The sequence below is a fragment of the Rhinichthys klamathensis genome, unplaced genomic scaffold, assembly GCF_029890125.1.
Source record: "Rhinichthys klamathensis goyatoka isolate OS25496 unplaced genomic scaffold, OSU_Roscu_1.1 h1tg000338l_1, whole genome shotgun sequence".
Lineage (NCBI taxonomy): Eukaryota > Metazoa > Chordata > Actinopteri > Cypriniformes > Leuciscidae > Rhinichthys > Rhinichthys klamathensis.
In genome coordinates this window covers 170,302-195,522 of record NW_026606852.1, presented here as the reverse complement: position 1 = coordinate 195,522, position 25,221 = coordinate 170,302, and the positions used below count along the sequence as shown (strand labels likewise).

The 25,221-nt window shown below is 38.3% G+C and overlaps 1 protein-coding gene across 3 annotated transcripts in view; it reads left to right on the top strand.

Moving 5' to 3' along the window:
• The window catches only part of thada (THADA armadillo repeat containing), a 117,675-nt gene that overhangs the window by 24,779 nt on the left and 67,675 nt on the right, over positions 1-25,221 (top strand). For all 3 annotated transcript variants that reach the window (XM_056272475.1, XM_056272474.1, XM_056272473.1), the window contains exons 22-26: positions 7,280-7,389; positions 13,135-13,267; positions 15,805-15,927; positions 16,034-16,156; positions 19,836-19,927. In XM_056272475.1, coding sequence (XP_056128450.1) covers positions 7,280-7,389; positions 13,135-13,267; positions 15,805-15,927; positions 16,034-16,156; positions 19,836-19,927 — 581 coding nt within the window. The remainder of the gene's footprint in view (positions 1-7,279; positions 7,390-13,134; positions 13,268-15,804; positions 15,928-16,033; positions 16,157-19,835; positions 19,928-25,221) is intronic.

Sequence of the window (25,221 nt, the reverse complement as noted above, 5' to 3'; positions counted from 1 at the left end):
CTAGTTCTATGTGAAATCAGACATTGAGCACACTCATATAGCCAAAATGACATAATCCTCGTTTAATAACACATCTACGAAGATTCGACCGTGAGATTGGTAGTCGAATCTGGCTCCTCCTATCGAAGCATCGAATTTTCGACTATTTGGGGTCACCCCTATTAAAATCTTAAACGGAATGATAAAATAGCATTATTAAACGGTTAAAGGAGCTGTATGTAAGAAATTTATTTCAATTAATTATAAAATGGCCCTGATATGTCACTAGACATTAAGAAATCATGTTCATTTCAAATACTTATATCACTGACAACAGTAGTCCGGCCAGGATATTGTCCTTTAAAAAGTGAAGTTGCAGCCCTCAACTGATGTTGATGTTGTCATGTTGTGTTTTGGTCTGATGCTCCTCCCTCCACCTATCTACCAATCACAAAGTCAGTAGTGTTGCGGCATCCGGGTTGCCAGCTCTGCTCTAGTTACCACAGCTGCAGCTCGTCACGTTCCTGCTGGATCCTGCAGCCTATCTGGCAACCTCGAGTCAGGGAGGAGGGGGAGGGGATACACCGCTCTACAGTAATTTGAAAGTGATTGCAGTACCAGTTTTGGCCACAATCTTACATACAGCTCCTTTAATGTTATTTTCAAAGAAGCATTTCTGTTCACAACGTTTAAACTTGATTTAGCTTTTGTTTATGTTCCTGTTAAAATTGTGTTTGTTCTTTGAACCGGTTCGGAGCCCTGCAGCACACTCCAGTGTTATTGCATGTTTATGCATATTTATCAAAAATGTACATTCATTTGTTTTATTTGGAATCATGAAAATGTATTTAAGTTTCAGTTTTTCAGTTAACAAAAATGTTTTTAGTTTTCATCTAATGAAATAATGCATTATAGTCTAACACCGTGGCTATGTCCGAAATCGACACTGTTCTTGTTCAGTGGCTCAAGCCTCTGTTACAAGCTCTACATTGATGTTTTGGAATTGGCAGCGGAGGCATGGGAAGAGAAGCACAAGAAATTAGTCCTACACACAAGAGTGTTTTAAGGACAAAACTCTGACAAGTGTCTTGAACTGCAACATCTGATCATTATTTTCTTAGAATTCAACGGCCCGTCTTCAATTATTCCTTACATACTACATGAAGATGAGTCACACAGGTTTGATTTCAGTGAATTAACATACAGTGCTTAATACATTTATTAGACCACCACCCAATGTAAGATTTGTGCCACAGCTGCCCTAAACTAACAGTATTGCTAATTACCAAAATAATTTTGTATTTTTCTGAAATGATTAATCCACCAGTATGTGTAGCTCTTTAGTCACAGTCGGCCAAGTCAAAGTCCGGACTTGCATCCTATTGAACAAATTAGGGATTTAGTGGATTCAAAGATAGATCGCACAAAAGTTTAACCAAAAGCATGTCTTTGGGAACAACTAGAAACTATTTGGAAGTCAATAACAGCGGAGACTTTGGAAAAGTACTGCATATAAAAACAAGCTGTTATCAAGGCCAAAGGATGGCATAAAAATATTGCATGTTTTTGGTTTTGTGTGAATAATGTTTCAGTTTATTTGCCCAATACAATTTTTAGTTTTAAACAAGTTTTTAACAGATTCCTAAAATATTTTGTGTTTTCTCTTTATTATGACAGGTGGTCTAATAAATTTGTTAAGCACTGTATTTTCTAACTAATGAAGTGAAAATGCAGAATTGAAAAAGAGATTTAAAGGTATAGTAGAGTATCAGTCTGTTCCTCAGACAAAACTATTGTATGCCTTCAGAAGAAAATATTAAGGTTTAAAGTTTAGATTCTTCTTAGGTTCATTTAAGGTTACTTTGTAACATCCTGTGGAGAGCAGATTTTGCATAGCAGTTGAGGGGCTGATGGTTTAAACTCTTAAATTTGTTTTTGATGTCTTAAGCTAAGAGCGTAACTTCGGCCAAGGCCAGACAGCTTGATCAAATGTTCCCACTTTGTTTTCTTGATAGATCGCTGTAGTTTCCAAATCCAGAAATTAGCAAGGGAGGGAGCAGACCTTGCAACATCTTTTGCGCTGAAGTATTGAAGTAATATATCATTAGAGCTGTTACTTGATATCTGTGCGAAGGTTTCAGATTGGGAATTCGTGTTGATCAGCCAGCGGCCTCGGTGAACGCGTTAATGTGTCAGTATGATTGTTATTTTCACCGCTCTGTCCTGCTAAAATGACTTCAGTGCTTTAACAGATGGAGTGAAGTTATTCAGTGATGTCACTGGTGTGGTTACCATGGCATATTCGCCTGTTATGTAAAGGATGATCTAACGATGCTGCCGGGGTCCACATGGCTTGTGTTTGCGGTTTGTGTTTATGCCTCATACAACATCTTTTTCCAGACCGCATTTCATCAGAGGGTTCGGACCGAGCGTGTGTTTATGATAGTGAAGGTTCTGTTTCCCAAACGTGTGTGTCCTGCATCCTGTTATGTCTTCCGTCGCTGTGGAAACACGGCACATGTTTTCAGACTGTGGAGGCGCCATGGCAACTGCAAGCAGTTAGTCACATCTTGATGGTGTATTATTCCTTTAGTTAAGAGTGGACCGCTTCTCAGTAGGGGATGCTTTTCACCATCATTGTGGTACCCAAATAAGTCGTACTCCGGTCATTTGACCATCAAATGCTCTTTACAGTCAAATCTGCCAGTTTCTATTGAGTAGATCGTTGGTGTGAAATTAAGGGCCTACACATTTGTCTCAAGATCTTTTTGCATGTTTAGTTTGGATAGAGCACTAATTTGCCTCCGATTTCGGGCATTTGTCAGCGAGTAAAAATCGGGCCTAAAATCGTGCAGTGTGAACTCCGCATTAGCTGAGAGAGTTGTGACTAATTATTTATAATCCAGTGGCTGTCATAAGTTTAAGTGCTGTACTCCGTTTACTAGTTAGCTGCATTAGCTTGAAACGTTTCTAGAGCTGATATTTAAAGGAGAACTCCGGCGCAAAATGAACCTTTGGTCTAATTACACATTGTTACCTAGTCAACCGTTATCTGAGATTTGTTTTCAAGATTATCGAATGTAAATAGTTTTATCTCTAAAAACAGTTTAGCCTATAAAGCTAGTATAACGCTAGTATATTGGGCATGGAGTAATGACAAATAAAAATTGCTTGTTAATACCACTAACAAGGCTCAAAATAGCCCCACACTAGCACGGTAGCATAATGAGGGTCCCTACCTTCAAACCGAAGCATTGAGAACTTTGTCAGTGTCCAGACAGTTTAATAAGAAGATATTTTATACATACAGTCAACTTCGCGTATACAGGCAGAAGCCATCTTTGAAAAACAGTCTCTACCAGTTGATCTACGAACGCCGATTCAAGTGCGCTGGTGAGATGTGAACGAGCTATAAGTTGTGATAAGGTGAGCGCGAACAGCAGGCTTGGATCGGCGTTCGTAGATCGACTGGTAGAGACTGTTTGAAACATTGTTAGTGTTAAAGTGTAACTTTGCAGATTTTCAACCCGCTTTGTATTGTTACAATGTGTAGTATATGTAAATGAACAATGTTTACTCGTTCTTTGTGTTACCTGAACTAAAAATTTCATATTTATTTGTCAGCAAAAGACTTTTGACAGCTCCAGGGCTTTCGTGAATACTACAGATTATACTTCCGCATTGTTGTATCCCCGCAAACGGACTGTCCGATCAACAGAAGGTTATTAACAGAACAGTTATTGAAAATTGTATCGTACTTTGTCTGCTTTTTAAACCGCATTAAGGTAAAAATGGAGCACTATTTCAACAGCTTTCTTACCTAGGCTGTATGTGACAACGTTTTACACCATTGTAACTAAAAGTTGACACCATTATAACTAAAGTTTGCTAAGTATTATTTCCTACTAAAGCAAGGCGGTATTTAACTCTGGTCAGGTGTATTCATAGCAGAATGGTGGGAGTGACCTTCGACGGCAACATGCCCGGGGCATTATGGGTGTTGCAGTTTTCCTACCTATTTGCCAAAAGGGAAGACAACAGACTTTTTTTTTATTTTTCTCTAGTCGTGTAGCAACGATTTAGGAAATGTATCCGGCTCGAATAAGTAAGGTTGGTTAAACAAATTCAATTCTTCATCTACGGCGAAATCTGCGGACATGTTTACGAAGACAGTTTTATGTACAGCGCACGTCTTCCTCTGCTTGTGAACAGACAGTGTAGCGCTTCCGGCTATGTCAGGACGTCATGTGCGTCATCTTCTCAGTTCTAGCGCATGCGTCGTGGTGCTCTCGTGAACTCACGTTTGATTGCACTCCCTGTGGTGTTTCATTGCATTTCTTTTCTTTCTCAATAGCTATTTCAACCAGAATTTGAGTTATTGGAATCAAGACCAACAGCATTAGACTTGCGTTAACCCCTCTTAGTGTTAGACATGCAGGAAAAGCTGCTATTTAGGTCACTGACCCTGACAGTAATTAGCTGGTCGGGTTGGGAAATTTCTCGGTGCACGTGGAGCGTAAGCAAAGTTTGGTGGTAGTGGTTTTGGGGTCAGGTGGGGGAGGGGGATTTGCGGGTGAAGTTGCAAATAGAAAGTGTTTGGCTAAATAAAGTCCTACTGAAGCTAAAGCGTTTGGAGTAAACAGTTGCTCCTTAACCACTGTTTTGTTGAGCTATTTTGTTGATTTTGGAGCAGAGGCTGACATGTACAGTACAGTATCTATTTTACCAAGCTTATTTGTTAGCAGGAATGTTTGCCATTCAGAAATAAAATGAGGGGGCTATTTAAATTCAAATTTCTGAATTTGGATTGTGGGAAAAAAAACACACAAAAAAACTGAGTAATTATTGCATGCATCTTTGTTGCAATCCTGGTGTGTTTGGGATCGTTATCATTGTGGAAAATACACATTTGAACTCCATACTTGACTGTGTTCATCAGGATTTCCAATATTGGTCCATTTTTAAAGTGCCAGCAACTTCCTAGATCTTTTGTAGATCCTTCCAGCACCTGCTGCAGACATGCATCCCCAATACCATTATGTTTCCCCTGCCGTGCTTAATGGCACCACGATTGCATTTGTCATTAAATCACTGCAGTTTCTCCTATGAACACACCTGCCACCATCCAATGCTAGGTTGTTTTGACTTGTTGGACTGCAGAGCATTGCTCCAATCTTCCACACTTCAGTCCATATGTTCTTTGGCAAATGCACGGTGCTTTTTTGCATTAGATACAACTAATAAATGGTTTCTTTACTGGTACACAACCTCTCAGTCCAGCCTTTGGTAGCTGTTGGATAGAGTTCAAAATTAAATGGGTTCCTCACAATCTCATCCAGGTCTATAGAAGCTGTTTTGAGGTGGTCCCACATTCAGTTGATTTTCATCCTCCTGTCAAAACTCCCTGACCAGCCACAGGACTTTACATTCTGCATGGTAGTGGTGTCACTGTGCTTTGTGGACATTGTGGCCTTTCACATCTTGCATGTGAGCAATATCCAAAAACGATCGATCAGACTTAGCCATTTCAACAATATAGTTGCAGGAACAGCTCCTTCCAAAATAACATCTAATATTATAGCTAATACTGGCCACATAGTGATTTATTGAATTAAAGACTGGGAATAATGACTGCAAGCTTGGTATGTGTCATCATTGCATCATGTTGAATGATACAATTGGAACCTGAAACACATACATTAGTTTTATACTCCAAGCACAACTTCACATCATGCATACAAAATAGGAAAAAAAGAAAATGTAATAAGTTTGAATAAAGTGAAAAGAAGGGAATTTTTCTAGGTCGGGCATCACTTTTGGCCACTGCTGTATATGTAATTACATTGCTTTCTAAATACATAGACATTAAAGGTGACCTATAATTCAAAATTAAATTTACCTTGGTATAGTCAAATAACAAGAGTTCAGTGCATGGACATGACATAGAGTGAATCTCAAACTGGACTGTTTTCGCGTTCTCATTTAATTCACGTTTATGAAAAACACCCCTGAAAAACGGTCGGTTCTCCACACAATACCGACTGTGACGCAATAGTCGGGATCATTAATATGTACGCCTCCAAATATTTGCATAATGCCAGCCCTCAATGCCAGGCGGAACTGCGCAGCCGAAGCATGGCAGTTGCTCAGTGTGGATGTACACATGAACACAAAAGTATTTTTTAGTTCCTTCATCTGAGCCTCTGAAGAAACAATGGGTTAATTTTATTTTCTCTGGAAATTTCCAAACATTTCACCGACTGTTTCCTCAACTTGGGCCAATACAGAGCTGGCCTTGGATCGAGCTACCAAGCAACACTTTCTGATGTGTAATTGTTCAAGTTCAGACAGGTAATCTTTCTCTCAAAATCGTTCAATACTGTTTATGCATCAGTAAGTCAAGCCAGTGACTAAAATATCAACTTCACATCGTTTCTTTTAGTAGGATAAAAAAAATAATCGTATTTAAATTGTGAACAAATTATATACAGAAAGCGATCAAAGAACAATCTTTCCACACAGCGCGAGTTTATCTGGACACTTGCCAAACTCGTTATGAAATCAATGACGCACGTTACTGCACAACGAAGCTCTTACTGTATTTACATCATCGTGTTTGCATTGGTGAAAGCAGAGAGAGTGCAGAAACTGCTTTGCAATGATAAGATCTTCATTCTCGCGATCAACACACTGTCATCTGCTCAATGCTCATCATGGCAACATTTTATGTGATGGGAATAGATCTAAATACTTTAAAAACTTCTCACGATTCGTTAATCTCGATAGCTGTTATAGTAAAAACGTATAATAGCTGTAGTAAAAGTATTTGGGAGAGAGTTTCACATGTAATGCGTAGCTATTTCATATGCAAGCATGTCAGCCAATCACAGCAGTGGCCGCGGTTACACTGAATCCCACAGCAGACACGCCCCTTCAAACAGAGTGTTCAAATCAGAGGCTAAAAGCAGGCTAGGAAAAATGCCATTTATTTCTAAATTATGATTATTTTTTATCTAAAAAACATACTAACATTATAAGGGTAACCCAGGAAACATTATAAAATAATAAAAAAAAACATTCTAGGGCACCTTTAATATGGAGTTAATTGACTGCCTGAGTGAATTTTTTCGAACCCATAAGAATATAAGTTGGACCAGATATAAAGCAGTTGTGTCCATCTAGATTTTATTTTTGATGTCTACTATATTTTATTTTGGCGGTATGCACGAAATGCTAACTTTTTAATTTGAGTGTCTTCACATATCCATTTAGTCAATCTGTCTGTCTGTGTTTCTCTCAGGTGGAAGGTGTGGGGAAGTACTTTCGGGAGCAGCTGCTGCAGTCTCGTCACAGGGGGGCGTTTGAACTGGCCTATGTGGGATTTGTTCGGCTCACTGAGATGCTCTGCAGGTGAGAGATCAAACTCTATCAGATTGTTTGACTGACCCCAACAATTATATAATAATGATGAAAACACACATACTGACTTGTCAACTTGCTGTCCTGTAAAATAGCTCCCTTGTCATTACATAAATTCAAGATGTTTTCAACCCAAAGGCCTCAGACAGAACAAGTGTGCGTCTTTAGATGAGGGAGTCATGAGGACTGCTACACCAGAGCCCCTAATGTTGTGCTTGGCAACCACGTTTCATACCTGAATGAGTCCAGCCCCCTCCATCCCTGCTACCTCTCAGCTGCTGGGTGGAAAACAAGCTTCAAATAATCAGGAAGTTTGAAAACTGTTAACATCTGGAAATGTGAGATTTAATGAGCTTTGGAATGTGGCCTCTGTGCAGAAGTTAAGGAAATTGACTCGCTCGCTTTCACAACAGTGACATGAATAAGGACATCAGATCGGTTCTGCTGTTGTGTAGTTGCTGAGGGAGCCTCTTGTAAATTTAATTAACCTCTGCAGTTCTCTTTTTTTGTTTCCATGAAATAAAAACGGTCATAGTGTTGCTATCGTTAATTAGAACAAAAACTATTAAAGATACATTAAAATAGCTCAAATAAATTTAATTCAACTTATTTTAGTTAGTTGCAAGGCTATATTTCTATTTTTGGTTTAGTTTGTTGCAGTATTACATAGTTCTGGCATGAAACTCTGAATGGTGCAGGCTAATAGGTCTTTAACTTATTGTTAGCAATCATGTCGTTATCTAAATAACACAGCTGATTGATTTCTTTTGCAAGCAGCTGCCAATGAGCTTGCTGCTCAAACATTCAAATACTTGTCATTGTTTGCTGTTTCAGTCTGCAGTGCGCTTTCAGAAACCTCCCCCTTCCCCAGCACCACCTGTATAGATTAGGGGTTGAACGACTTCAGATTTTTTTAAGTTGACTGTTATGACATCAAAGTCGAGTCGACGTCGACTAGTCGATGACGTCATTCATAAAAACACAAGAGATGGGACTGCTTTGCAACATGCCACAATTTGCAATTAATTAACAGAAAATTATACAGATGCTGACAGACAGCTCATAATGGGGCTGTTTACACCGGGTCACTTCATGTTTTTTTTACTGATCTGATTTATCAAAACGATGCCATTTAGCCTACACCTGGTCACATAAATATGTTTTCGCAAAACAGATATAAATCCGATCTTCAAACAACGCGCTATGCAGATTTAACGGAGTTCACGTCACCGAAAGCAACAATAATGAGCTGCATTTTATTGATCATCAGCTAATTTCAAAATCAAAGACCGCAATAAGAGAGACAGCACTGGTAAGATCATTTCTGTTTCCTTACTTTTAATGAAGATGATTGTGTGTTAAGCGTCTGCGACTTACTTTCACTTTGATTTGCGATAGTTTGCACGTTGGCTTGATGAATAGATGCTCGAGCTGCTCATATGCGGCGATGCGTGTTGCCATAGCTTCATCGCTATAATACGCTCTCACACGTTTATTTTTAGCATTGTTGGGAGAAGTCCAATTTACATATGTGGTTTCAACAACCAGATGCATTTACACTTGTCCAGTTTCGTCTGTTAAGCGGCCCAGACCTCCTCCTGAAGCGGTTTGAGCGATCGGATTTAAATCCGTCTCGAGTGCGTTTCGGAGGGCATTTACACCTGGTCTTTTCACGATCGGATATAGCTATCAGATCACAGAAACACATGAAGTGCCCTGGTGTAAACAGCCTGCAGTTACATCATCATTTAGGATGAAAAGAAAAGGAAAAAAAGCTATAAATTCATATCTGTGCCTTAGTGATGCGCAGATCCAAGTAATAGCCTACAAAACAATATTCCAATTAACTGCGGGTGAATTAGCTACATCACTAATATGTTTAAATAAATAAATGAAAAAAAAAATGTTTTAATGATTTTAATAAAGATACTGAACTCTCATTTCCGGTAGGAAGCGTGCGTCATGCTTTTACTTTCGTTTTCAACAATATCTAGTGTTAGGTTAGTAAAGTATTTACACACACTTGATGGACCAATGCTGCTTTCTTGCTGCAATGACCCTCTGGGCTCTTCATCTGTTGTCGTCAGCAACATGTTAGTATCAAAAGTAGCGCAATCATAGTGTCACATGATCAACGCGACTAGTCGACGTCAAGCTTAAAGCGTCGCGGTATTTCATTAAGGTCGACTAGACGACTAATCGACTAGTCGGTTCAACCCCTAGTATAGATCTGCTACGGGGTTAGATCATGTCTGTTACATGTGCAGCAGCAGCAGCATGTCTTACATGCTCACAGCATGTCTGTGAAGGTATTCGCAGTAGCAAGTCTCGGTACTTGCTCTGAAGTAGAATCAGTGTAGTAGATTTATTCCGCCAAGACCAAATACATTGGCATTGTATTCATTCATTGTATTCATAAATACATACATAAATGGCAGCTCGTTCTCAACCATCACATAAGAGGATCACGTATGCAAACGAATTGTTTGAATTGCAAGATTATTTATTTATGCAGAAAATGATCTATTTCTAAATTAATGATTATTAAAAGTTCTAATGATATATAACACCATGTCTAGGGATTTAAACAATAAAGAGAAAATAATAATAATCAAATGGGTTGATGAATGTTGATAAATAATAAACAAACTTAAAGAAAAAAGACTTCTCGGGAGAACTACGTTCCACCAGAGGAAGAAGTACTGGTGAGCAGATTACTACAAACTTGTATACTCTCCACCCATAAATTGACGTCTTTTGCCAATCACATTCTGATGAAAAGTGGAAGACTGGGCCTTAACAAATAGGAAGTAATAACAGTAAAAAGTAAATAATGCTAAAAATAAAACTCATAGCTGTTGTCTGGTCTATTAGAAGTGATAAAGTTATTAATATTGGATTTAAGCGCTTCATTCGATACAATTGATCATAGTATTCTGTTACATCGGTTGGAAAAGGTGGTGGGTATTCAGGGTGTTGCCCTGCAGTTCAAAGACAAAGACTCTTACCTCAAAGACAGAACCTTCTCAGTGAGCAAGTGAGTTTTCTTCTTCGTCGGTTCCCCTATTATGCGTGTGCCCCAAGGGTCCATTTTAGGCCCTCTTCTCTTTTCACTTTATATGTTTCCCTTGGGTCCCATTTTTAATAAATATAAGATCTCCTACCACTGCTATGCTGATGATACACAATTTTATCTACCAGCTAAAACTGACAGTAGTGATTCTAGTGGTCTAGTAATCAGCTTCTCTTAACAGTCCCACATTTTCACTGTAAAACTTAGGGTGGTCGGGCCTTCTCTTCTGCAGCACCTAAACTTTGGAACAGTTTGCCTGTAAATGAGAGGTTTGCTCCTTCACTAGCCAGTTTTAAATCGGCTCTTAAATCTTGTTTGTTCTCTCTGGCTTTTGATTAGGAGTAGTTTAAGAGTTTTATCTTGAAGTTTTCTAATTGTATTTTATTTAATGTGTTTATATTTTGTACGCTGCATGTTTTCCTTGAATGATTTCTTTTTATATGCTCGACATTTTGTTGTACAGCACTTTGGCGCAACTCTGTTGCTTTTAAATGTGCTATAGAAATTAATTTTGACTTGATAAAAAAATAAATATAAATGATAAATATACTCAGTTTGGTTATAAAAGGGAGTGTTCTCTGTTGACAATAACATAAGTGACTCCCTTACATTATCAAGATGTACAACTTAAATTTGAAAGCAAGTTTGGTTATTGTGTGCTATATAAATCTCAACAACTAGTTTTTTGCCCTTCACAAGTTAGTATTTGCTGTTAATCGCTATGCTAAAAGTGTTCTCAATCTCTCCAGGTTATGAGAAATGGTGGAAAGCAGGTGTATTGTGGGCTTTTAAGTGGGCAGAGGAGTTTTTGGGCTGGATATCTAAGAATGTAAGAAGCACAAACTAGAATAGAAGTTCAATCCATGTTGTTCACAATTCATTGTATTTCTTATTGTTACTTATTTCAAAGTGAAACAGGATATGCAATGAGTAAAAATGGATGAAACTTATAATTTATAATAACTTATAATAACAATTTCATAAGGAATTAATTGTTTGGATTGGAAAGTGGGTATTACACACCATAATTAAGCCAGACCCGTTTCGTAAATATGTTTATGCATAGCCTTTGAGACTTTGTGCTCAAGTGGGTGATTTGGGTTTGAGTCTGGTTTGTCTCTTTTCCCTATTATTTCCTGTCATTTTTCTGGCATCCCTATCAATAAGGTTCAAAACACCCAAAAACGTGCGTGCAAACATATGATTAGTCCTGAGATGCCAACTTTTCTTGAAATCCCTGAGGAAGCAGTAGTGTGTGTGTTTTTTGGTGGATCGGCCTGTATTAACAGTTGTGGCTGTATTGAGTCTCAGAGGTGCTTCTGGAGAAAAAGCATTGCTGTGTGATTACACGCCTCCACCGGCAACCGCTATGCCCGTTACGAGGTGTTGATTGTGGGGCGTTCATCGGCTGCCTTTTGAAGGTATTGCCTTGTGTTTGGGGTAGTGTATTACTGAGTGAGGTGTGTGTGTGTGTGTGTGTAGGCGCTTGCTGTGTGGTTTGGATTGTTTGATCTGGCCTGCTCGGTCCAGCGCGTCTGGTATAACGGTACTTTTCATAACGAGAGCCTCGCATTTTTCTCCGCTCTCAAAGTGGGCGTTCTGCACACGCTTGGGCAGCTCCTGCTATGTGTTTGTGTGTGTGTATTCATCCGAGGTTTGCAGTGTAATTACAGTGCTTGCTTAGGCAAGCATCTCTATTATTATTGTTCATATTTTGGAATAGGGATTTGAATAAACTCTTAACCTGAAGTATTAAACTTTGTTGTGCATCTCGTACCGTTCTATTTGTGCTACAGACATGAATGATTCCTCAAATTATTTATTTTTTCAGATTTATTTTCTTAATCACAGCGTGAATAAGAAATCAGCTGAACAATCATTTTACTGTAGCATTTGCTTCAGTCACTTTCAAAAGTTTGAAGGTAGTAAGATTTTTTTAAATATTTTTTTTTGTCACATGATCTTTCAGAAATCATTTTAATATGCTGATTTGGTGCTTAGGAAACATTTCTTATTATTATCAATATTATGTTGTGCTGCTTTGTTTTTGTGTTAATTGTGATGCAATTTTTCAGGATTCTTTGAATAGAACGTTCATAAGAATAGAATTTATTTGAAATAGAAATGATTTGTAAGATTTTATATATCTTTACTGTCACTTTTGATCAATTGAATGAATCCATGAATAAACTTTTTTTTTTTTTTTTACTTTTGAACGGTAGTGTATATCCCAGGGCTAATAGGACCTAAAAGTGATGTGTAATTCTCATACTGTTGTATCTGAAAGTGTCATATGGTCCTACACTGGATCTTGACAACAACAGACTCCACAAAGAATCAATGTTTATCCTCACAACTTTTCTGCTCTAATGTAACTTGGCTCTAGCTTGCCGTTTTCCTCAAATGACTGTTCAAATTCATTTATATTTTATAGTCTCTGCTTTATCACATTTGGATGTGATTTGATTTTCAGATTGCTTTGAAAACCGTGGATAATATCACATCTGAGAATAAGTAAACAAAAATGCCTTAGAGAAACTGGGAACCACATAAACTTGGAGGACCACAGTCATGGGAGCCAATGTCTTGTTCATAATTCCACAACAAGCTATTATGTGGGTTTTTCTGTAATCTGTATGTGTGTGTGTGTGTGTGTGTGTCAGGAGTGGGAGTGCTACACTCCAGCAGCTGCCATCACATTGGCTGAAGGAGGTTCTTGAGGAAGTAAAATCCAGTGACCCCTCCTCTAAACTGTGTGCTACCCGCCGCAGTGCAGGAATACCCTTCTATATCCAGGTTAGTACTCTATGTACAGCAATGACCAATTTCTTCCCCCAAAATGAACACCTTCCATTCCCAATAAATGCATAGTTTTGTTTTAAAATTTCTATAAAAAATTAAATACAAATATTTTTTATATAAATTTCTATATTTAAAGTCAGCATGAAATTAAACTTTACCCTAGTTATTTACTAAATGGATGTTATTGATTTTGTGAACAATTTATCCATGCATACACTAAACAATTATTTGTTTATAAATAACTTGTATCCTGTACAATGCAAATCATGCTGGGAAGTACAAATCCACTCCCCAATTTACAAAGTTATCTAGACCATTTCAGACAACTTAATTTTTTTTTTTTTTTTAATTAATTAACTCAGAAATTTTTGTTTAAAATATACACAATATTAACTTAATGTAATTAACATTTATAATGTCAACTAAACTCAATAAAATGTTTTGAGTTGTGATTACAGGTCCCCTGAATTGCTTTTTAGATTGTATGTTTAGTTTCACTGTCCACTTTATTAGGTGCACCTATTCAACTGCTCGTTAACACAATCAGCCAATTACATGGCAGCAACTTGTTGCATTTAGCCATGTAGACATGGTCAAGACGATCTGCTGAAGTTCAGACTGAGCATCAGAATGAGAAAGTAAGGTGATTTAAGTGACTTTGAACGTGCCATGGTTGTAGGTGCCAAATGGGCTGTCTGAGTATTTCAGAAACTGCTGATCTACTGGGATTTTCACTCACAACCATCTCTATGGTTTACAGAGAATGTTTAGAAAAAGAGGAACTATCCAGTGAGCGTCACTTATGTGGGCAAAAATGCCTTGTTGATGACAGAGGTCAGAGGAGAATTTCCAGATTGGTTCGAGCTGATAGAAAGGCAAAAGTAACTCAAACAACCACTCGTTTCAACCGAGGTCTGTAGAAGAGCATCTCTGAACTCACAACAGTCTAACCTTGATGCAAATGGACAACAGCAGCAGAAAAGCACACCGGGTGCCACTCCTGTCAGCTAAGAACAGGAAATTGAGGCTACACCAAGGGCTCACCAAAATTGGACAATAAAAGATTGGAAAAACGTTCCCTGGTCTAATGAGTCTCGATTCCTGCTGCAACATTCAGATGTTAGGATCAGAATTTGGCTTAAACAACATGAAAGCATGGATCCATCCTGCCTTTTATCAACGGTTCAGGCTGTGCTGGTGGTGTAATGATGTGGAGAATATTTTCTTGCCACACTTTGTTGTGTAAGTACCAATTGAGCATTGTTTGAAATGCCACAGCCTACCTGAGTATTGTTGCTGACCATGTCCATCCCTTTATGACCAGTGTCCCCATCCTCTGATGGCTACTTCCAGCAGGATAATGCACCATGTCACAAAGATCAAATCATCTCAAACGGGTTTCTTGAACATGACAGTGAGTTAACTATAATCAAATGGCCTCTTCAGTCACCAGATCTCAATCCATTAGAGCACCTTTGGGATGTGGTGGAACCAGAGATTTGCATCATGAATGTGCAGCCAACAAATCTGCAGCTACTGCGTTATATGATTGGCAATAGGGACACAAATCTCAGAGGAATGTTTCCAGAAACTTGTTGAATCTATGCCACAAAGAATTAAGGCAGTTTTGAAAGCACCCAACATGGTACTAGCAAGGTGTATGCAACAAAAGTTGCATGCATTCTGATTTGACGGGTTATACTGAGGTTGCATTGCAAAACATCAGACCTGTATCTGATTAAGGACCACATATGGAAGTGGCCCAAATTGGATTCGAAAAGATCAGATTCCATATGGTTGACACTGTTATGAACAAAACAGATCTGAGTCTTGTATGAGAAAAATATTTGATTTGGGCCACTATTGCCTGCAGTCTGAGCATAGGCTAACATTTACCACTTAATGTGTGTAAAGTTTTGATGTATAGCACCCTCAAAACATTTGTTCTTTTACAAATATGCAATGATCTGACAATATCTGAAGATTTCACAGTTTCATTAGTTTTATCTGAACATCTGTGAATCGGTAATTGATTCCTTATAGTTTTTATGATGGAGATCTTCCCCAGTGGACAGTCCTCTGAAAGGTCAAAATAGCTGAATACTGAAGTCAAGGAAAAATGGGTTTTGGATCTGAAACACAAGACAATGAGAGGGTTTTAGGGAAGAATAAGACAGAGAGAGGATGGATAAACTCAACACCTTGGCATGAGCACACATTCCTGCGGTATGTCCCGGAAAAGGTGGTCTTGCGCGATGAGTTCACACCCTTTGGCACAGGGACAAAAGAACTCCAGAGACTGTATTCGGTTACATACCGTGAGTCATTTTTCCATTGTCATGCTGTCATTCACTGTCCCAGTCTCATAGGAATGTGCTGTCTTAAATACAACTTAAAGGATGGTCTATCCAAAAATGAAAATTCTCTCATTATTTACTGGCCCTCATGTCATTCCAAATCATGTCAAAAGTGTGGGAACTTGCCTGTTAATCTTCCATTGTAAGCGATAAGTGTAATGCATCTCTGTGTAGGCCCTGCTGTCTTCTGAGCCTAAATCATCCAGCTGTGGACTCCTGAAGATGACCATGAGATCTCTGACGGCATTGGCCATGCCGTCTAATGATGGAGCTACTGAAAGCAGCACTGTGCCACAGGTACACACACACACACAAACTAGCTTTATTCTGAGGAAACTATGAATGGGTTCAGACATGTTTAATGGGTCATTTTTTTTTATTGATTGTTTTTATGCACATACAGGTCCATGCTCTGAACATCCTGAGGGCTTTGTATCGAGATACGCGTCTGGGGGAGAACATTGTGCCGTTTGTGTCAGAGGGCATGCAAGCTGCTATCCTAGGTTTCACTTCTCCTGTGTGGGCCGTGAGTGTATAATAATAATAATCCTGTCTATGTCACTCCCTTCACCAACAAAAAAGAAGTTCCATGTTTTTTTTGTACATTTTTGGTTAAAGAGTCATGAACTACATTATTTTATAATGTTTCCTGGGGTTCACTTATATTGTTAATATGGTTTTTACATCCAAAACCAGGTTGCTGCTGGAAGAGGTGTTAGTGAGGCCAGCAGGGGGTGCTCACCCTGTGGTCTGTGTGGGTCCTAACGCCCCAGTATAGTGACGGGGACACTATACTGTCAAAGAGCACCGTCCTTCGGATGAGACGTTAAAAACCGAGGTCCTGACTCTCTGTGGTCATTAAAAATCCCAGGATGTCTTTCGAAAGAGTAGGGGTGTAACCCCGGCATCCTGGCCAAATTTGCCCAGTGGCCTCTGTCCATCATGGCCTCCTAATAATCCCCATATATATATATATATATATACACTGATTGGCTTCATCACTCTGTCTCCTCTCCACCAGTAAGCTGGTGTGTGGTGAGCGTTCTGGCGCACTATGGCTGCCGTCGCATCATCCAAGTGGATGCTCCAATGTGGTGGTGGTTGAGGAGATTCCCCCTTCCATATGTGAAGCGCTTTGAGTGCCTTGAAAAGCGCTATATAAATGTAATTTATTATTATTATTATTATTATTAAACGCCCACTGCTGTGATTGGCTAACATCTTTGCATATGCAATAGCTAATATTACATGTGGAATTCTCTCAAAAACCTTTAGCATGTTTTTACTATTACAGTTCTCAAGGTTTATTAATCGTGAAAAGTGTTGATTATAGCATTATATTTAGATCTATAACATCATATTTAGATTGTGGCACGAAAGGTTGCAGTGGATGAGTATTGTAGCCGATCACAGACATGTTGAGCGCATTAATGCAACTCGATTTCTGCATACTAACGAATGCTTTCATCAAAATTAACAGTGAAAACACAAAATAAATAAGAGATTTGTTGATTCTAACTGGAGTTTTGGTGAGAGTCCAGAACACTCGCACTTTTTGATTGACAGTTCCAGCGATTGTAAAGGGAGTGTTCTTTGATCGCTTTCTATATATAATTTAATCACAGTTTAAATAACAGATTATTTGCATCCTGCTAAGAGAAACAATATGAAGTTACTGACAATAAACGATTTTGAGACAAAAACATCTGACTGTAGGCCTACTGGTCACTGGTGATTTTGTTTAGACATGTACACATAATCCATACATATCAAACGATCTGTAATAGTGACACAGTAAAAACTTCTTTACTTGCATAAATGTGTTGCGCCGTTCCTGTCGCACAACATTCTGCACTCTTCAAAGGCATGTTTATTGCTTAGTTGCTCGATCCAGTGTCAGCTCACATCTGTTATTTACCTACTACTTGTTGTGCTCGAATCAGTGGCCGGGCATACTGAACTTTAGGGTTTGTGATGTCACCAACCCGGTAAGAAGCTCATTGTTGTTCCTACCAGCCGTTTGTTGTAGTCCTTAAAAATAGATTTCTGTAAAAGAAAATATCTCCCTTTGCATTGAACTTTGAGCGCCATAACTTTGCAGATGTTGTTTATGCTCAAACAGCAACATTACACACTAACTAAAGTTAAAAAAGTAAATTCATAATCAAGGACCCCTTTAATACAATGCTACTTTTTGAAGTATCATGTAAATAACATGGTTTATGCATATGGTAATTCAGTACCACAACATACTGTATATATTATAACCTTATCTGTTTCATGATGATAACTAGCCAAAATGTAGCGTACTCCCTCTAAACCGGTTGGATCGTAAAAAAAAAAAAGTAATTTGTTTGCAGTTGCCATTTGGTTTGATATTTTGTATCTAATATAATGACATTTGTTTAACTTTAACCATCCAGATGTACATACATACGCATGCATTGCATGCACTAAATATATTTCACTTTTTTTTATGAGAAGGGGGGCTTTAAGGTATATAATTTCTTTATAAAGAGAATATTGTGTATGTAGTTATAACTAGGTATATAGAGTCGCTTGTCTCTTTTACCTTTCTCACACTCATTTGTTCACTGTTTCTCACGTACACTACCCTGTCAGACCATAGAATTTGCTGAGACACTGACAGGTTAATAATTAAAGTGAAGGAGAACACAAGGGACAGGGGCAGTACGTGCGGTCACACACACACAGCTGTGCGGTGGTCCTGGCCGGTTGCCCTGGATTGCTTGCTTTGATCACCTCCACATGGGCGACACGGCTCCTACAGGTCACGGTGGCGACAACTCTAGGTCACATTCCTGTGCTCTCCTCCCTCATACCTGTCTATCTGCCTTTACGTCTCTTTCATACATCTCTCCTCACTTCATTTTCTTATCAGTTCATTCCTTTCGAGTCCTTTTTTCTCCTCCCATTTATTCCATATACTCTCAGGATGTCAAAAGATCTGCTTCTGTTGCCGTTTTCTCTTTTAATGGCAGAGCTCAAGCCAGCAGGCTTTACTGTGGAGAGTACAGTAAGCCTAATCCTTCCCACAATGCAGCAGTCAGACACAGAGAACACACAGTTTTCTTGTAGTCTGTGAGCAATGTTTCTTAAGCTGACATAAAAATGTGATCAAAGTTATGAGCTGGTAACACTGAGGTTTGAAGTTTGGTGTGTACAGCATTACTTTGGCCACATAAGATTGTGATTCGAAGGCCTTTTAGTGTTCTTAGAAATCAAGATGTCATCAGACCCTGCAAATCTGGCTTCTTATGTTAAGTTATAACTCCTATGACTGCGTGCCGCTGGCTTTGTTTTTCTTGTACACCCTTGAGCTGCAAGACCAATTTTTGCACTGTAATCGTCTCGAGGGCCTTCATCATGTGTTCTGACTCACTACTTTCTCATGTCAAATACATGTCATGTATTAATCCCCCCTGAGGTCCATTTAAATGGATAGTTCAATTAAAAAATGAAAATTCAGTCATCATTTGCTCACCCTCATATTGTTCCAAAACTGTGTGCATTTCTCTCTTCTGCGGAATACAGAAGATAATTGAAGAACTTTGGAAGCCAAACAACATTGAAGCTCATTGACTTCCATTGTATGAACACAAAAATCACTAAGGCATTTTTCTGAATAATTTAATTTATGTGCCAAAGAAAAGAAAAAAGTCTTAACAGATTTGGAACAACATAAAGGTGTGTAAATGACATCAGAATGTCATATTTTTGGGTAAACTAACCTTTTTTTTTTTTATGTTTAAACCCAAATGTTTTTTTACTTTTTCCATTACTTTTTTTTTTTTTATCAAACTTTTTCCTGAACAGTGATAAATGTGACTGCACCTTAAAAACTATACTTCACAGTAAATGATGAGAGTTTTCATTTCTGGTATCGGTTTAAGCCTCTTATGTAAGAAACTACTTCACAAGTAAAATAGGAAACAATAAGGAATAAAGTCTGTGCAGTATTAACCAATATTTTTGCTTAAAAAAAGATGATCAAAGACATTAGACTATATAATTGTGACAGACTAATAAATCATTGCATAGACCTTAGAAAAACTGGCTGTAGATATCAATGAGCACCACATATTTAAGATTTCGAGCACCTATTTGTCAAAGGTCAAATGATAAATCTACATGGAAGGAAGGTTTGCTCTGACATCAGTTTCTCCATCCTGTCCTCTTTCTAGGTGAGGAACTCCTCGACTCTCCTGTTCAGCACTCTGATTACACGGATATTCGGGGTGAAGAAGGGAAAAGATGAGCACTCCAAAAAGAACAGGTGGGACTTCAGTTGTTTTATGTACCATTCACAACTACACTAAAAAAAAATCAGAAGTTGAGAAAATTCTAAAACTTTTTAGCAACCAGTTCAGGTCTTTTTTACGTTTACTCACCTTGGTCTGTGTTTCAGTAAACATAATAAAATAATTTCCATGATTCATAATTTATGCTTGTGGATCAAAGTTATCATTTTGAATTTAAAATGATTATTATTCAAAATGAGGAGAAATATTGTACATTATTAATGTGAAATGTTCTTATTTTTTGGCAGACCTTTCCACTGAACAATTAGTTGCACAAACTCCGATGGTCATAGTTCCTAGTGTGTAGAACTTAATATAGGGAACACTAATCATCCTAATGGTGACGAAACAAAACACACATTTTAATTTGAATTAAAAATAATGAATTTTGAATAATAAAAATTTGCATGTGCTCATAAGTCCCCATACTTTGACCAAAAACATAAATGATTCAAGTTCAAGGGATTATGGTTGATCAGTGATCAAACTGAACATGCTCAGCAGACTGTTACTTTGACCCTCTTTACCAAACTTGACATCGCCAAAGTCAGTTGTCAATTGTCAAGTTCTTGCTGTTTAATATTTTAAGTTGCTCCTACTAAATGGCCTAAAAGTTATGAAGCCTATGAAATAGTTCAGTCAACCTTCAAAATAGAGTTTGTCTGACAAAATATAAGATGCATTTTTTACAGTGTACCTTTACTGTCATCTGTGACTTAATACCTTCACTGTCCCTACAAAAAAGCTTCAGTTTGTGCTTTGCAACCCATTGTACTCATGTACTTTGACTTATTTTCAAATGAGAAACAATGTAAAGTCAGGACTTCATTTTATCCTTCCAAAGTGGCTGTAGCATTGCAGAAAGGAGCCAGGTTGTTGTAGAGGAAAGGTTGAAAAGAGAGATTTGTGACATGAAAAAGCCGGTTATTACATTGTAATCAAATCTTTTTTTAAGACTTGATGCAAGGCGACCATTGGAATACATTGTTTCGATTTAAGGCTTGTCACAGCGTTCACTTGGCGTGAATAGATCTCGTTGATGAGCAACAGTTCTGAGTGACCCTGCTCTGTCAGGGGTTGTTCACTAGGGGTCACTGAAGCTCTATGCTTTTTCACCTTCAAATATTTCATTCCACCCATTAATCTTTTCCGTATGTTGGCCTACGGTGCATGGACATCTTCCAGGCCCTTAAATGTTCTGGATGTTCCTCCTAACTCCCTTTTGGCCTTTGTTTGTTTGTGTTCTATCCTCATCCCACGTTTGTCCACCCTTGCAAAGACTTACTCTTTTGCTCACAGTTTCAACTCTTCCCTTTTGCTGATAACCTCAAACTCTGGACAGGCATTTTAGTTGACGCACAGGGGTTAACGCACTTCAACGCGTGTTTATCTTTTCCTTGGTAGAGGGAATGCTAACAACATCTTGCCTCAACACGCACAAACGTTGACACACTTCTGGCACTCATTCACACCCTCTAGATTGCTGCTGGGTTGACCGTGACCCCTGACCCCTGGCCACCACAGAACGGGGCGGGTGGGCCGTGATGGGACCTCCTGCTGCAGAGACTGCTCTGCGTCAGCTCCCTAATCTCATCCAAACCAGTGGAGCGTGAGCTGTTGCAAGAATGTCCTGATGCATTCTGGGGTTGAACGCAGAGAGGTCACGGATGGAGTGAGGATGACTAAACAGGAGTGGCACTGACCTCGTTGAAGAACAATAATGGCTCACTCATGAGATCATGGTTTGTTATGATTAATCGGCGTGCTGATTGGACTTAATTGGAAAATCGAGCAGGCCATAATAACACAACCCGGTGCGTTTTTGAATACCTCACACTTCAAAGAGCCCATGTGGTCCCAGGTCAGCTGACCGTGGCATTTCACTCCAAGATTACCAACGGATTTTCTAAAGAGACGCTGAATCTTAAGAGGTCACTGAAACTCAGCAGAGCTTTGTCATAATCGTACTGAAATAACGCTGATTCTTCGATCTGGCTCCTGCGCTCTGAACACCCATAGTCAGGATTGTTTACTTTCAGGATAACAGCTCAATGTGTTTGTCTTTAGATTTATGTGTTTATGGCAGACATGTTGATCCTGCGAGTCACTCAACTGTTGCTTAATGCTATTTTGTTTATTGCCTCTTCCTGTGTGCAAGTGTTTTTTGTGAGTCTAGGGATTTGTGTGCTGACAAACACTTATTAAACATTTTGACAGGCTGTTCTCTGTTATGACTTTTCGGGGACTTTTTGATTTACAATCTGTGTGTGTGTACTTTATAGTCTGTGTTCACAATAGCATACTATCATACTAATGATATTTCTGCAGTGTAGAATATGTTTACTGGGCAGTGGGCACAGTATGCAAATTATCTTTGTGTATTACTCCAGAAAACTGCCTGCATTTTTCAAAATGCAAGGTGTGTCCCATCTGTACTATTTTGTAGTATTAGTAGTGTATTTAAAATGTCGCTTCTTTAAAGAAAAATGGCAATAAAAAAAAGTAAAGTGTTCTACTTAAAAGGAAATACTTTTCTAAATGTCAAATACTAGATGGCAGAGAGCATTGCTAAGTGTAAGTGCGCAGTGTAAGCTACTTACCCTACCATTCAAAAGTTTGGGCAAAAAAAAACAAAATATGACTGACAAACATTTGAACAGTAGTGTGATTTGGAACACAACTACTTTATACATCAGAATACTATGTGTGCAACACTGCATCTCATAGTGCAATGCCTTCGACTTGACTTTTAATGTAATATCAGACGTGCATTTTTAACATCTGCATTGACTCACCTTTGGCATTTGTATCAAATAATAACTGTACGAAAACATTCATAATGTTTTTACATAACATATTAAGCAACACATCATAATGAGGTCATGCTATATTGTTCTCACTGCTGTTTGAGATGTTTAGCATTGCATACACTGTTCAGGTTCATTAAAAAAAATAGTAGGCAGTGTACTGCACAGTAAGTAAAAACTCATTCCATTTTGAAAATAGACATAGGGAGGTAAAACATTACTGTGACCTTTTTAAACTTAACCATGTACAAATAAACGTATACATGGAATCAGACTCCTAAATACCCAAATCATAAATCACAAATAGTTGTACAGTTTTTAATTTGTTTATCCAATCAGAATTTTAGTAGCATGCAGTAATATAAGTGGTGTTTGGGTATTTTTCTTGGATTGATGTGCTGTTTAAACATATGTTTTATATTAGCTTTTATGTTTCGCGTAACTTAAAAAAAAATCTTTAATTGTTCCACTTCTTATCATTATAACAATGATTTTGGTCAAAACAAAGCACACAGAGTAATGTTTCCTTTGGTCTATTTGGACTAGATCAAAGGAGTCAAATCACACTTTTAAAATTGAATGATACACATCTTGGTTAAACATTGAAATGAAACAAAATGAAAGTCTTCAAACCATTATTTAAAAAACCTATTTTGATAAGTAATGACTTCAGTGGTGTGCAAGCTTGTAAACTAGACCAACAAAGTTGCTAGCCTCTGATATCATCACCATCTCGCCTACGTCATTTTTTTTTTACTCTTTAAACATTTACATGTTTTAGTAACTTGTTTCAGTACTTTCACAAAACCAAAAAAAAAATAAACCCATCAGATTATGATCAGAGATGTTTGCTTGTTCCTTAGACCTACATTGGCTGACCTCAGTCAGCTAGTACACAATAGGAAAAAAAAGGTTTGTTTCCTGTTTTCATGATGTTCTGAACATACTTTACATTATATACAGTAAACAAATTAGCTGAAGAAATACTGTATTGTGTGTGTGTGTGGTTGCCGTTTGTGGTTATGACGTTTGTGGTGCATTACACATAATCTGCTAACTTATCAGTTTACATACATTTGAGAATTTAAGTAATGACAAACGAAAAGTGGTTAAAGATGGTTTAAGCTTGACAGGCTGCATTTATGGACATCTTGGAAGTGTTTTGTCAGGAAGATACTAATCCATACTGAAAAAAAAATGCAGGGTTGTGTTGAGCTTAACTATAACCACATTTGCCCACATCAGAGCTCATTAGTGTGTGTGTCGCTAGCATGCAGCATGTGGCCATGTGACAGACGTAGATGACCCACCTTGTTACCATGACTGCGCCCTGGCCTAAGCTCAGACCAGACTATGTGCATTAGTGGTTGAAACAGGATGTGGTGTGTTTGTGTGTGTGGATTTGACATAGCCGAAGTCACAACTGTGTTTAAAAAATTGGCTCTTGAGCTAAAGTTAGCCCTGGATGGGGCTGTTTCAGTTACATGAATAAGATGAAAAAAAAAAGAAAAAAAACTTTTTATTGGAAGGCCTATCCTAAACACTGAGGCTTAGCTAAATAAAGATACGTTTATGTGTGTCACACATGCATACACTTTCGCTGTCTGTCTTGCCCTCTCTTAACACATATGCATTTGTCTCGAGTGAGATTCCCAGCCACTGCGCTTTCTAAGGAATAAACAAACAGGGACTGTGAGCCGTGTGTCCCTGCAGTGCTCCATCAGAGGCAGAGCTAATGAGAGCTTTATAGAGCTGTAAAGAGCTCAGACTTTGGGAAGTGGTTTGCAAACCAGAGCTTTAAAGGTTGCAGTCTCTCTCTCCTCTCCATGTCACTTAGGCTCTTTTCCAAAATCTAGATTGCTGCCTACGTAGGCAGCACACTCCTGACACCAAGGGCGTTCCAAAAGGAAATACCCACCTTGGCAGAATTGGCAGCAAATTGATCCCGTAATGTACTATGAAGATGTCATGAATTTCTTCTACACACCCCATAACATACATATGTAAATGGAGGTGTGTTCTTAACCTCTCATGTCTGTCTGTCAATCACAAGACTCAGTGATGCTAATGTCAACATTGTTTTGTCCCTATATGTAGACAAACTACTTGTCCAAAAACTGCATACACTTCCAAAAGATCAAACTATTAGAATTAGAAATGCATGTCTGAACTGTATTTTTTATTGTGCCTGAGCGGTTAAACAAGAACATTTTCATTTGTTCGCCTCATATGGGTTTTTCTAAATATCTTGTTTTGAAAGCTACTGCAGTGCCAAGTATTTTGTTGTCAAGGCAATCATTGTATTTGCATTGGTTCATTTTAATCGGACTCAAACATATATACGGCTCTATTACAGCATTAATACATCACATGTTGTGGGTTTTTACTTGCTTTTCTGAAAGAGGTAAAGGCCTTTGAATAGGGGTGCTCCGATTGATCGGCTACCGATCGTTATTGGCCGA